Raw genomic sequence first — 13354 nt, forward strand, 5'->3', positions numbered from 1 at the left:
TAAAGTGGTTTTGTCTACCTTATTATATTTTCAAACGAGCATATTATTGGCCCGTGGCTTAGATATTAATGTAATTTCAGTTTCACTCTCATAATTTGCCGTTTAATAGAATAGAATGCCTTTATTGTCACTATACAGTTGTACAATGAGATACAGAGCATCTCCTACTCAGTGTAAACATGCTGGGGGGGGGGTACAGTTCTGCAGCGCTATGTACTCTGCCTTTACGGCCGTTTGTGTTAGCTGTGCACACCTGCCCACAAAGAATACGCATTTTTACTGAGACTGAAAACGTGATAAAAACGATTATGATAACGTGTGCTCTCTATATATGTCATTACTTTTAGAAACAAACACTAAAATCGCAAAATGGCATTAAATTTTTTTTTAATCCAGAAAAAGCTGCAAATAGCGGTGTCTTTGTACACCTTTATCATGTAAAACTATACCCATCAGAGCTTTCTACAAGGAGTGGTCTAACATGTATAGAGAGGAACTGATAAAATGAGGAAATTATGCAAAATTATGTTGGTGTCAGGCTAATATTATGTATACTGAAACTGTTTTATCTAATGCCTATATAAATACTGAGGTACTGTGGCTCTTCTCAGTAGAAAGGCTTCTTCATTCAAATGCCTTGACCCATTGAGTAGTCCAGACATCAGTCATGTTTTTCTAGTTATTCTAGTTTTACAAATTTCAGGTTTAGGTCTATTGTGATGGATCACTTCCCCTGACCTTGTAAAACTGGTTGAAAGTAGCAGCGATCCAAGCAAGTCTGTTATCAGGGTTGGGGATGGACGAAGACACCAATCAGACCCTGCAGTACTTTCTTAGAGACATAAATCATGCACAGAAGTTTTAGAATTAGAGGTGTGCTAATCAGTGGCCAAGCAGAACTAGAGTAAGGTAGATAAGCAGTGTTTGACAAATACAAATAAATATTCCCAACCTCCTGCTGGACATGTTGATCACTAGCTATTATTACACCACACATAAACTAAATGAATGAAAATATTGTTCCACAGAAACACCGAAACAACACAGCAGGTGCCACAATGCCCAGACACTGGAGTTGAGCTGGTGCTTCAGTGTTTCTTTCTCACTAGTGCGATGAGAGCTGAAAATAGATGATCTATAGCCACAGGGAAATTCTTAACCTAATTAAGTTGTAACGAGTTTGTACGAGTGCTCTCATTTTTTTCCTGTGACTCTTGCATATTGAGATCAAAGACAGGCTGTAGAAAAAAAAATCTTACATATGTGTATGTGTTTATATGAATGAACATGTGTTGTGTTTTTGATTCACAAGTTTACAGATGGGAAGGCAGGATGTGGATTATGTGTGAGGAGGCTGGGGAACAATGTGGGTTGTGAGTCATTTGGCCGAGCTGCTCAAACAACTAAAACAACAGGCAGCGTCTCACTGACCGTGGTGTGTGTGTGTGTGTGTGTGTGTGTGTGTGTGTGTTTGTTACTTCTGAGTAGTCAGAATTAAAGGAAGTCAAGCCACATTTCCCCCTAAATGATTTAATTATGACAAAGAAGACAGATGGTGTGGTCTTTATGGTTTGAGTGACTTCACACATGAAGTGCAATGGTGTGGTTGTAGCCATGTCTGCATGGTTGGCTTACACACTATATTCTTGCAGTTATTGTGTTTCAGCTGAAGTGAAGCGTTTGTCATTACTGGACATGTTAAAGACCTCTTTATGCAGACCGAGTTGCATAATGGTTTAGAGGTTTTTGATTGTTAACTGCTGCACATTGAGCCATTTCAGCTGATCCAAGGTAACAGATGCACAATTTGAACTTGTTTTTGATATTTGGTACCGATTCTGTCACTTCCTGTACATGTTTGTGTTTAAGCCGGTGAGTAAAGCTCTGTGTAGCTGGGAGAGGAGATTAATTTATTCAGTTAAAAATGTCAGAACCTCCTGGGATGATGTTCATGTCAGCTGCCAGTTACTCTCTGTGAGTCATCCTGCCATCCCTACAGTTAAAGCTCTGTATCCAGATACATTCAGTTCTTGGTGGGTGAGAGCTGATGACACATAAATGACATTCATTTACATAAAAGTTTTATGATTTTCCTCATTTTCTGTCGCACAGTAAATACTATTAAAGTGGTGGATGCTTATAATAAACCGGGCCAGCCTACATGTGAGTAAGCCGTAAGCCAAAAACTCAGGCTTCACACATTTTATTCTACTCCCGGGGTGTGTCCGGTATTACTCACTCAGCCTATGCAGCACACCCAAAGCGTCCCACACTGCCTCACAAAAAGGAGTGTAAAACCAGTGGTCATTATCCAAGTACGGTATGCTGTCATGCAATGAACTGAAGTAAAAAAGACAGCCTTACAGTCACGAGACTAAAAATGTAATAACTGTGTAACTACCAGTATTTATTTATCCAGCCTGTTTTCATCTGTTTTGCTCGACAGTTACTATGTAACTAACAGCACAGAGAAAATGACGTGATCAGTGATCACTGTACACTCACTGGCTATTTTATTAGGTACACCTGATGGTTAAAGAGGTATCACAGAATTAAAAAAGGTGCTGGAAATATTCCTCAGAGATTAATGTCAATGCTGACATGATAGCATCACAGTTACTGCAGATTTGTCAATAGCGCATCCCAACAATGCTCTATTGGTTTGAAATCTGGTGACTATGGAAGCCATTTGAGTACACTGATCTTATTGTGATGTTCAACAAAAGTTTGACATTATTTGAGCTTTGTGATATGATATAATCACGTATCAGATGGGTACACTGGTTATAAAGGGAGCCATAATACTCAGGTAGGCTGTGGGGTTTAAACCATATGCAGCCTGAACTATTGATACAAGGCATGATAGGTCTATACCTTCACATTATTGACACCAAGTTCTGATTCTACCATCCTAATGTCACAAAGGAATTTGAGACCGAACGATTGCCCAGTCTTCTTCCAGTTTTGGTGAGCTTGTGTGAATTGTAGCCTCAGTTTCCTATTCCTACCTGACAGGAGCGGCGCCCTGTGTGGTCTTCTGCTGCTGTAGCTCATCTGCTTTTAGGCTCAATGTTTGCATTCAGAGATGCTCTTTTGCATGTCTTTATTATAGTGAATGGTTACTTGAGTTGCTGTTGCCTTCCTATTAGCTTGAAGCAGTCTGGCCATTCTCCTCTGAACTGTGACATCAAAAAGCAGATTTCACACAGAGACATTTCACTGGACATAGCCATCTGTCAAAAAGAGGAAATGTGGGAAAATCCCAGTAGATCAGCAGTTTCTGAAATACTCAAGAGTAGCCCGTCTAATACCAATCACCATAAACCGGTTAAATCACATTTTCTCCCCATTCTGATGCTCAGTTTGAACTTCAGCAAGTTATCTTAACCATGTCTAAATGACTAAGACATGAGAAGCAGCAAATCAGAGAAAGTCAGATTAAAGTTGAAGGAGCGCACAGAGCTTGTTTTACACAGGATGCACTGAGCTGTACAGAGGCTCAATATAAGATGCATAAGAAAGAATTTGAACTGAATCTAGCAGAGTGCAAAAAATAAAAACATGGCACTGGAAATGATCTCCAGAGATCCACTTTAAAGCCGTTTTCAGGAATGGAATCGAGGCTCAGGCCTGGACTTGTTCAAGGTTGTCCTTTCCTCACTTATAGCCCAAAACAGTAGATAATCCCATCTCACTATTGGGAATACTCAGTTTGGTTTAAGAAAAGGCGGTGCCTGGAAAGAGTGGAGCTGGACGCCCACTCGCTCGCTGTAAATCCACGGTAATTGCCCAAGCTAGTCTCACAATCGGACATCGCACAGACTTTGTTCTGCTCTGCCCAGATTCTGAGTCAAAGACCATTAATCCCGAAGGGCAAACAGGTTCTCACATGCAGCCTCGCTGAGTAATAAGAAAAGAAACAGTCAGGTTTAGAAGGCAGGAGAAAGTAAAAAAGAGACTTTGGAAGGAAGACAATAAATTACTCGGCACAAAATTAAACAACCGACACACAAGCAGAGTGAAGGAACACAGGGACTGTTTGTGATAACATTACCTGCTTAAACACATAATGTATCAGTGAAATTCATCCTTGCCAGAAAACATTATCACACAAAGCAGAGCTACAACAAAGTGAACCTTTAATAAAATGACTTAACAATTCATCATTGGAGCATACATTCATTGGTTTACAATTCATCCAGCAGCTTGGAAATGGCTATCAAAATGTCACTTTTTTTTTACTGAAACAATTACGAAATTATGATGAATTAAAATGAGAATATGCAGTAATAACCAGGCAGACACGACCGAGGACGATTTACGCTCTGAGCACTTATGGATAAAGATTCACAGTCCCAGTTTCCATTCAGCGCTCAAAGCACTAATTAAGAAGACGAGGTCAGTTTTGTCACCACTGTAACTTCAGCAAACACTGTGCATTTATCTCGAGCGATCAATCCACCAAAGCTAAAGCGTAAAGAGACAAGAGCGGGCAGCAAGAAATACTCCAATACGCCAGTTTGTTCAGGGAAGCTGAATAAGAAGCCATCTCCTTTTACAACTTTTCATCGTTCACAGGTCGTACAGGTCTGCTGTGACATGTATTCGAAGACGAGCACACCGGACTCGACCCGGCCTGTTAAAGAATTAATAGACAAGTGCTTCATGTTGGTCACGTGAAATCATCCGTTGCTGTCAGACTGAGACGAGAGCAGAGCCGGCACAGGGTTGAAGAGTTTAGTATCCATGTCGACGACCACCTACGCCTCCACTCCCTCTAACTCAGGGGGCAGAGGGGATTTTGGGTGTTTGCTCTCAAAGTGCTGCTTGAAGGTTTTGGGGTCCGGCATCTGAGACTGTGAGAAGAAATGAAACATCCAACAGTTGTTAAAGGAAAGGAGGATTTGGAGGAAAAGGCACTGCATTTGGTTTCAAATATGACTCCCACCCTCATTTGGGAGTTCTGAGGGGTCATACTTACTCTGCACACAGCGCAGGTGAATACGAGCGCTGCCTTGGCCGCCGTCTTTTGATCGTGACCTTTGGCCTTCTTCATCTCCGCCTGCTTCTTGGCGTTTTTCTGCTGGGACTGAATCTTCTGATGCCCTCGTGCCATGCTGGGAATGCAGAGAGAGGAAGATGTAAGGACAGAATACTTATGCATGAGCAATCAGTAAGTAAACAACTAATTACGGTTATTTTTGTGTGTAAGGAGCAGCTTAATAATACCATGTTTGCTCATAAACAATTAGAAAACAGTGATCAATCAAGGACAGTGCAAGGACTTCCTTAAATGCAGTTTAGGGTTTAATGCAGCAGTGTCAAACATAAGGCCTGGGGGTCAAAAGAGGCCTGGCACAGACTCAAACGAGCCCACTGAATGGCTTTGGAAAATGTGAAGTATGGCATAAATTTTGGACTTTTAACTGTATTTTAAGTTTCAGTTTTACAGCATTACCTTCACTGATAAACATCACCCTAATGGTCATATTACACCAAATTAAGTTATAGATAAACAATCACATGACATTTTTACGGTCTACTATAGATAGTAAGTAGTGACAGAAACACTGATTTCACTGCTTCGGCCCACTTAAGATCAACACGAGCTTTATGTGGCCCACAATGTAAAATAAGTTTGACAGTATTAGTGCACTAAACATTACAAACACTTACCATTGTGATTTTCTCATTTCAAAGAGAAAGTAACTTTCCCCCTTTTTGGGGGACCAGCACCAGGTTTGTCAGCTTTATGCTACAAGGTAATTACATTTTGGCATTTTTACAAGCTTTACAACCAAAGGAACAAGTTTTCTCATGCTCTTACAGGCTTTTAAATGTTGATCTTAGCTTTAATTGACTAGTTTAGCCTGTTCTCTGCAGATCAGATTGTCAGTGAGTGAGAACCTTGCTTGATAACGGTTTGGGTGGATACCAGTAAAGGTTTGGTTATGTAACCAAGATGTCTGTCGAGGCTCATAACTACAGGACAAACAGTCACTGAGTGTGTGTCACCTTTAACCCATAGACCAAAAATAAGGTTCTGCTGAACAACAACACAATGCTGGGCCACAAAAAAAAGCAACAGATTTTATCATTTAGATTGCTTTTAGGGGGCAGAAATACCCCCCCCACACACACACTGTGACTGACAGACTGCACCGTGGGGGTCCAGGGACTTGGTAATGTGGCCTTGCTCACTAGACGCTTCCATAAATAGCCCTCTGTTGGTCAGCAATGTTGTGAAGTGTTGTAAAACCACGTTAACGCCATTTTTTTTTAAACAAGCTGCTCTTTAAAAACTAAGTAGCTCCACTGGTTCCTGTTAGTTAGTCATTAAAAATGGCTAATGTCGGTGATATATTTACTCAGCTCTTACTGCTTTTTGAGGTTTCGTCGTTTGTCTGCTGCTCTCCTCTGTTTTACAACACAATTTGCAAGTTAACGTCACTTTGTCTTCACTAATCCAGCTGCTAGCTGACAGTTGGTAGCGTTTACACTGTACGTGCTATTCGTGTTAGCTTCGCCGACCGGTTTAACCATATGAAGATTTCACTGCTCGCCGGGAGTAGCATTCTTACAGACAAGCTATATACTCTTATATTATAGCGAATAAATGTTTACAGAGATAAGAGCCCTTACCTTTTAAAAATGGGAGTACGTGTCGTTTGCTAGGTGCCTGCACACTCAAATGTGACAGCTGCACAGTTCACACTAACAGGTGAACGTCACGCTCTGTTCATTGACCATGACAAGAGTCGGTAATTATATACTTTCACTGATTTTAGCGACTAAAAATGTTTACTTAAGAGACTGTATTTGGACAAAAATTATAAAAACAAAATACAAGATAAAACATTTTCTCATCGTATATAAAACTGCATTGCGAATTACAGGATAAGGTAATAATCAGTCATTAAAGATATCAGAAGTGCACCTGTGCTCGTTTGTTCATTAAGTATCATTGTAACATAATATACCATAAAAGTCCTCTTCGTGGTCAGCCAAAATTCTTTTTCTGAAATGCAGAAAGTAAAGGAACAGCATACGAGGTTAACCAAATCTAAATAAAAGGTGAGCTGATATGTACAAATATTGAAGGGATCCCTGAATGCACCGTTGTTCAAATCGACGTGCTGAAGACACAGAATGTTGCCACTGTCGCCCCCTAGTGTCTGAATTACAGAGGTACAAGTGTTTAGATCAGTCACTGTAGTTTCATGTACAGGATTCCACACCAACACTGACTGAGAAATCAAGTCAAGCTTTTTGATTTAAACATAATATGATGGGCCTTGAGTTAAAATTCATTGTGTACCCAGTTTTGTATCATTAATACTGATCTTTAGAGCACAAAAGTGCAAATATTACGCTTGGGTTTTCATCTTCATTCATTTATTTTGTGAAAATAAATTTTGTGAAAATGTAAAAGTAATCGTTTCACATAATTGGACTTATTTTATTACCATTAATTAAAATTGGACATTAGTCAAAATTGGACATTATTCCTCTGTACTGACACATGGTAATCTTACTATTGTATACACTGCTCAAAAAGAATAAAATCTTGATGAATGAAATATTCAAATAGAAAATCTTTATTTACAATATTTAATTTGTTGTGAGCAAATGAAGAATAATTATCAACGTCTGCATTTTCAACTCTAAATCATCAACCTTGAAAAGTTTTCCCTGTAAAGTTTTCCCTTAAGCTGTGAAAATTATGAAAATGGGAAGCAGGCGCAGCAATTTATTGAAACATCTGTAAACACATATGGAAATACAAGATAAAAGGCAGAAACAGTGTTTGTACAACTCCATCGAATTGAATGTCAGTAAGTTGAAGAACAAAGATGTTCATACCAAAGTATGAACATCTTTGTTCTTCAACACAGCCTGAACTCTCTTAGCCAAAATTTCTTGCAATTTCTTGAGGAGTAGTTCTCCAGCTTCTTGAAGGACTCTCATCCAGACCTCATCTATGTACAGTCACAATGATTTCAATCAAACATTTCAGCAGTCTGTAACTCTGTTACCACTGATTTTCAGCCATACTTCCTTCCCCTGAGACCATTTCTGATGAGCCTTCAGTAAACAGATGGATCAACTGAAGGTCCAGATCTATCTGCTGGATTTTCTTCCTGTTTTTTAAGAACACGACTTTCAGATACTGCTCATCTCCTGTAGATTTTTTAGGTCTGCCACTTCTCCACTTATCCGGGTTCCTCTAATTTGTTGAGGCCACACTCCACACCATACAGAGATATGCCAGGTTTTCAGCTGGTGGTGCTGATGGTGCTATTTTATATATGTCAGGTCAGGTAACACTTCATAATAAGGTCCATCACTAAGGGCGTAATTCACCTGTAATTAAATGGAATTTCAACGCACTTTATTTGAAATAACAATGTAATTATATTTACCTTAAATACTCAAAAAATAAAAACTCAAATACTTACACTAGAATAAAGGGGTAAGCTGTGATATTTTCATTTTGCTGTAATTATTATGAAGTGTTTCATCACTGGTGTTGTCTCTTCTCTGTGTCTTTCACTGGGATTACAGGTGGACGTTTGCTTGCTACACAAGCAAACAGTTGGTACAGAAAGAGTCCCAAAATCTCCACAGTAAAAGAAATGAGCTCCCTCAGAAAAACACTAGGGGGCCTCTTTGGAGGAGGAACCGGCCGTGCTCCACAGTGAACACTGGTATGATGTGTGGAGGAATTTGTTAGTGTGCCACCAGCGTCCACTAACACTGGAACGCACATGATACCAGGAGTAAAATTTAACATCCTGACGTGTCATCGTAACAATCTCACCTCAAAGGTTTGCTGCACTTTTACATTTATCATACATATTTTAACCACGCAGTGCTATGCAAACACTGCAGCAGCACGGCCTGTACGCACCATCATGTGGTTCACTGTGCTGCATTAGATGTTTATCTCTTCTGTCGTTGACACTGGTCACAGTGAAGCTGTTCACCGCCACTCGTTATTTGACTAAATTCAGCTAATATGTAAATGTTCTGCAACTGCAGTCATCACACGATGGATATGCAGACAAGTTGTCTCGATAACACCAAATTATTAATAAGAGTGTGAATAAAAAAACAGGAAAAAACCTGCTGTTTGTGTGTTTTTGTTCATTTCATCACATTAGAGTAATCCAGCCACTGTGTTTGGGTAGGAGAGAGAGAGGAGGATCTATTTTTATCCACTATCAGGCACTATGGTCCATATTCCTGTTGGAGATCATCTCAACAGGTGTCATGAATTTCTTGAGAGAAATATTATCATTGTGAGAAAAGCCTCCAGCAGGCCTGTTGCGCACCCCCTCCACCTCCCCATACCAAGAAAAGAGAGATAATCTTTTCAGTCTTTTGTGAAAAGAGGGAAATATCTCTCAAGAGAGAAGGATGTGATTATGCTCTGAGAAGGGGGGCAGACAGTAAAAGAAAGAAAAGCGTGTGTAGGGGGTGGGTTGACAAAAGCCACACATTGCTCAGATTCCCCCACCCTGGAGGATGTTGTGCAGGGACTTGCTAGCTTAGGTTTGGGGTGGGGTTCTCCAGCCTTAGGGGCTGTGTGAAAGCAAATCTTCCAGGTGTCAGCTTCAACAGTGGAGGAGAATATTATCTGGCTGTCCATTGTGAGTATGAATAAGCAGGGTTTGCCACAGACAGCAAGAGATGTGTTTTTTTTCTCCTCCATTTGGGTCTTCTCCTCCCACCATGAGGGCTTTCCTTCCTCACACCCAGATCATGGTGTAAATTACTTTTTTGCTATGTTGCTGTCAAATGTTTACTTTTTTTGGTTGTTTATACACTTTATACGAGGTTAAGCAGAATTAAGAAGAAAAATAAAAGAGGCTGGCAGCAAAACCGCACACAGAGGGAGAAACGTCCCCTGTCAGAGGTGAACAAGGCCTCCTTTTCTCCTCTGGAGGCTGTTTAGTGTAGAGGAAGTTGGATTTCATCTTCCCCATTAGCCACTTCCTCTCACTGCTCCCCCTTTCGCGCTTTCCCTTTTTTTCCGAACCAACAGGTTTAGCCGCAGTCCACACCACGGCTCGCATCACTGTGACATGCCACAATGTTGCCAGACCAGTCAGGCTGTACACAAGCGGTGACACAGTCACAACAAATCCACTAGCCGACAACTTTCACTGCTGCTTCAGCAACCCGGCTTTATTGATGTAAACAACACGGGAAGCGCTCGGAAGGTTATTTCACGGCAAGAAAAGAAAGAAGAAAAGAAGAAAGAGACATCAACCCGATTAAAGATTAAACCGCCGATATCAACCCAGTCTGAGGAAACGAGTGTTTCTGTTCATTGTTTCATTAAAACTGATTCCGAGAAATCACATCACAAGGGCATATCATGCCTTCGGGGAGAGGGAAGTTAATTTCTTACCTCCGCGCAGTCACACACGCCTACATCCTCGCAGAGTGCAGCTGAAGGAGAGGTGAGGTCTTGGGTCAGGCAGACATAAGCTGGTCAAACAGAGGCTGATTGTGAAGGTGGTGACAGCTCACCAGCAGCAGCTCTCTGATATTTCAACTGTGACCGTTGGTGAACGGAGTCAGCAGCACTGGAAGGCAGCTTTAGCACAAATTTAAAGGAATTTGTAGTTTATCAGACAAAGCAGATCTTTTTTACGGTCCTGGAAGTTACCAAAATCTGACAATGTGAAACTGAGGTTTGTACATTGCACACGGTTAGTTTAAAGTGCTCTGACAGACTAATTAAAGGGTAGAAAGAGGGTAAGTAAATAGGTTGGAGACTATGGCACACACACACACACGGACACACACAAAGAAATACTGAAGGATTAAAAAATGAAATATGTGAAGAGCAGTTTATAAGGACAACAAAATGTTTTTATGAAAGTTTTGGACAGTTTTATTAACTATAATCCTTTAGAGACCAGATACCAGTAGAGCGCTGGTTATTTACAGAGTTATCAGAAATTCAGCGAATCGATCCGTGGCTCACACACTGAAGTATCTTTTGGGCAGAAGTCCCAAATTTCCCCTAAAGCATCCATCAAGGAGTGAATGTTACCAGAAGTGCTCACACAAAGAGAAAAGTGGTGTATGAATGTTTGGGTGATTGGGTGAATGTGACTTGTAGCAGGAAGCACTTTGCGTGCTCGAATTGAGTAAAAAGGCACTGTGTCAGTACCACTGCAACGCTTTGTTTCATTACTGAGAAAAATTGGGCTTAAGGGTGGTTGGACTGCCTGCATGTGCTGCAGACCATCAGAGCTGCAATGCTGGAGAAATTGTGGTTTCTAAGTTACCTCAAGGATCTTTTCTGTTGTGGTTTTGCAGTGTAGTGGTTTGCACAGTCACACATTCACCTAATGAGTGAAAATGCCCCGATTTGGTCCTGCGAGGTGTCTGGTGCAAAAACCTGCCAAATCAAAAATGCAGACTTAACTGCTCTGGTGACTCTTGGTGAATATGGGAGCAACTTAAAGTAGTAGTTTGAATGTCATTAGGCAAGCTGCAGAGGTTGGGAGTCTATCACACAAAGACAAAGAAACACTTCAAATTAGAATCACCAGTTAACCAGAGAAGTCTCTCAGTGGATTGTATGAGGGAAACCCACGCGTCCAGAGCCTGCATCAATGACACCCACTGCATCAGCAGCACAGAGACACCTGGGACAGCTCGTTACACTGACAAAGTCAATCCATCCATTTTCTTAACTGCTTGTTCAATTGTGGGTGGCACCGTGTCCAGTGTGTACCCTTTAGGCCTATGATCCCCTCCAAACCTTGAACTGGATAACCAGAAGAAGCTTAATGGATGTCATCAGTATTAATTCTGACACCAAAGCTAATATTATTCGAGCACCCATGCTGCAGTCAACCTTATCCTCTATGTTTGGCTTCATTCATGTTCAAGCATGTGTTTGCAACCCCTCATGTCATTCATCCACCCCCTCCCTCCACCTCTTCTTGATCTAACCTCCATCTGAATGTCAACATCCCCCCTCCTACATGCACACATACCCACACCCCTGTCTCCTTCTCAGCTGTGGGCTTCTCAACTCAAACAGGTAGACTCAGACACAAAATCCCAGCCAAGTCCAGACAAGCTGCTGCTCCTGCGAAAAAACGCCTGGAATGCAGGATACACCTTTCACCTCACAGTTGGACACACACACACACACACACACACACACACACACACACACACACACACACACACACACACACACACACACACACAAACACAAACACACACGAAAAGTATGTGGTGGCTCGTGGCCCCTGACTTTCCAGTCTTGCTTTGGCCTGCTTGTGGCAGCTTGTACGTTAGCCCTTGCACGATTTCAGCTGTCATCTCGCCCCATGGCTGAGATTCCAGCAGGCGGGAGTCATGTAGGGGAAGGTAAAGATAAGAGAAAAGCTCATGTACAACCATTATTTTGATCTCACTCTGTTTTCTGTGCAGCGTTAATGAGTCGTGCATGGATTATGAGTCAACACAGACTTGGGTGCATTTAGGTAAAAGCCGCTCTTGTGTAATGTAACAGCCCTCGCTGTAATTTTGCACCTCTCTGGTGTTGTTGAATCTATTTCTTCTGTAATCACATGCATCTTAAAATGCAGCAATAAAGCTGGAAGGAGGTAGGCAACAGAGCTGAATAGAACATTTTTATTTCCTTCTTTTGTCTCTCTGTTGCTCTTTCACTCAGTCTGTGTGTTGTCAGAAGAAAGGGACCCCACCTGTATTTATCTAGCAGTCCCATTTACACACACACGTACACAGAGAGAGCTCAGCCAAGGCCCAGGTGCTCTGTAAAACAAATTGGACAAGGGAGGATAGTAATCACCAACAGGGCACGCAAACACACGCATCCTCAGACACACAAACAGGAACACACATGCACACACACACTGCTGACGGTTTAACTGAATCTGAAACGTAATTTTTGGATTTCCATATAAAGGCGCCCAAAAGCATTCATAAGCAAAAGGCTGGCATGTTGTCATGCAAACACTTCCATCAAACCAGTTTGGAAACGTCTCCCCAGCCGTTTCTCAAGCTTCAACAAAACTCAGGTGCAGACTTAGACAACTGCTCGGGTTCGGAGGAGATGAAACGTGGTTTGTTTCCCCCTGAAATGCAAAGGAGAAAACAAAGGCAGCAGAAGAATTTCACTTTTTATACGCTTACTTAAATATTTATACCACTAATACTCTATAATAACATATAGATATACAGGTCCTTCCTTTAAACTTCTCTTTGAGTAAAATAAAGGAGTTTTATACTTTAAGCTGTATCAGTAATGCAGATTAAACAGAATCACAGGTCTACTGGGATTTTCCTTATATAT

General features: G+C 41.2%; 1 protein-coding gene across 2 annotated transcripts; it reads right to left on the minus strand.

The window, feature by feature from the left end:
* Positions 1-4122: 4122 nt before the first annotated feature.
* znf706 (zinc finger protein 706) lies at positions 4123-6735 on the minus strand. 2 transcript variants are annotated; one of them, XM_085446652.1, is made up of 3 exons: positions 6643-6735; positions 4982-5117; positions 4123-4856 (listed from the first exon to the last, which is right to left on the minus strand). In XM_085446652.1, the coding sequence occupies exons 2-3, from the start codon at positions 5114-5116 to the stop codon at positions 4761-4763; spliced, it is 231 nt and encodes a 76-aa protein (XP_085302778.1). In that variant the 5' UTR covers position 5117; positions 6643-6735; the 3' UTR covers positions 4123-4760. The 2 variants fall into 2 exon arrangements, with proteins under 2 accessions (XP_085302778.1, XP_085302779.1); XM_085446653.1 differs by lacking the exon at positions 6643-6735 and adding an exon at positions 6380-6451.
* Positions 6736-13354: the final 6619 nt, after the last annotated feature.

This window comes from Copadichromis virginalis, linkage group LG22 (genome assembly GCF_057382275.1).
Source record: "Copadichromis virginalis isolate Kocher_CV1m ecotype Utaka linkage group LG22, C_Virginalis_male_GT1.1, whole genome shotgun sequence".
Classification (NCBI taxonomy): Eukaryota; Metazoa; Chordata; class Actinopteri; order Cichliformes; family Cichlidae; genus Copadichromis; species Copadichromis virginalis.

Excerpts from the sequence above, each read along its gene's own strand:
- znf706 (XM_085446652.1), bottom strand. The coding sequence starts at position 5,116 with ATGGCACGAGGGCATCAGAAGATTCAGTCCCAGCAGAAAAACGCCAAG. Across the intron at positions 4,857-4,981 it reads TCACCTGCGCTGTGTGCAGA|TCTCAGATGCCGGACCCCAA; the intron begins GTAAGTATGACC and ends TTCTTCTCACAG.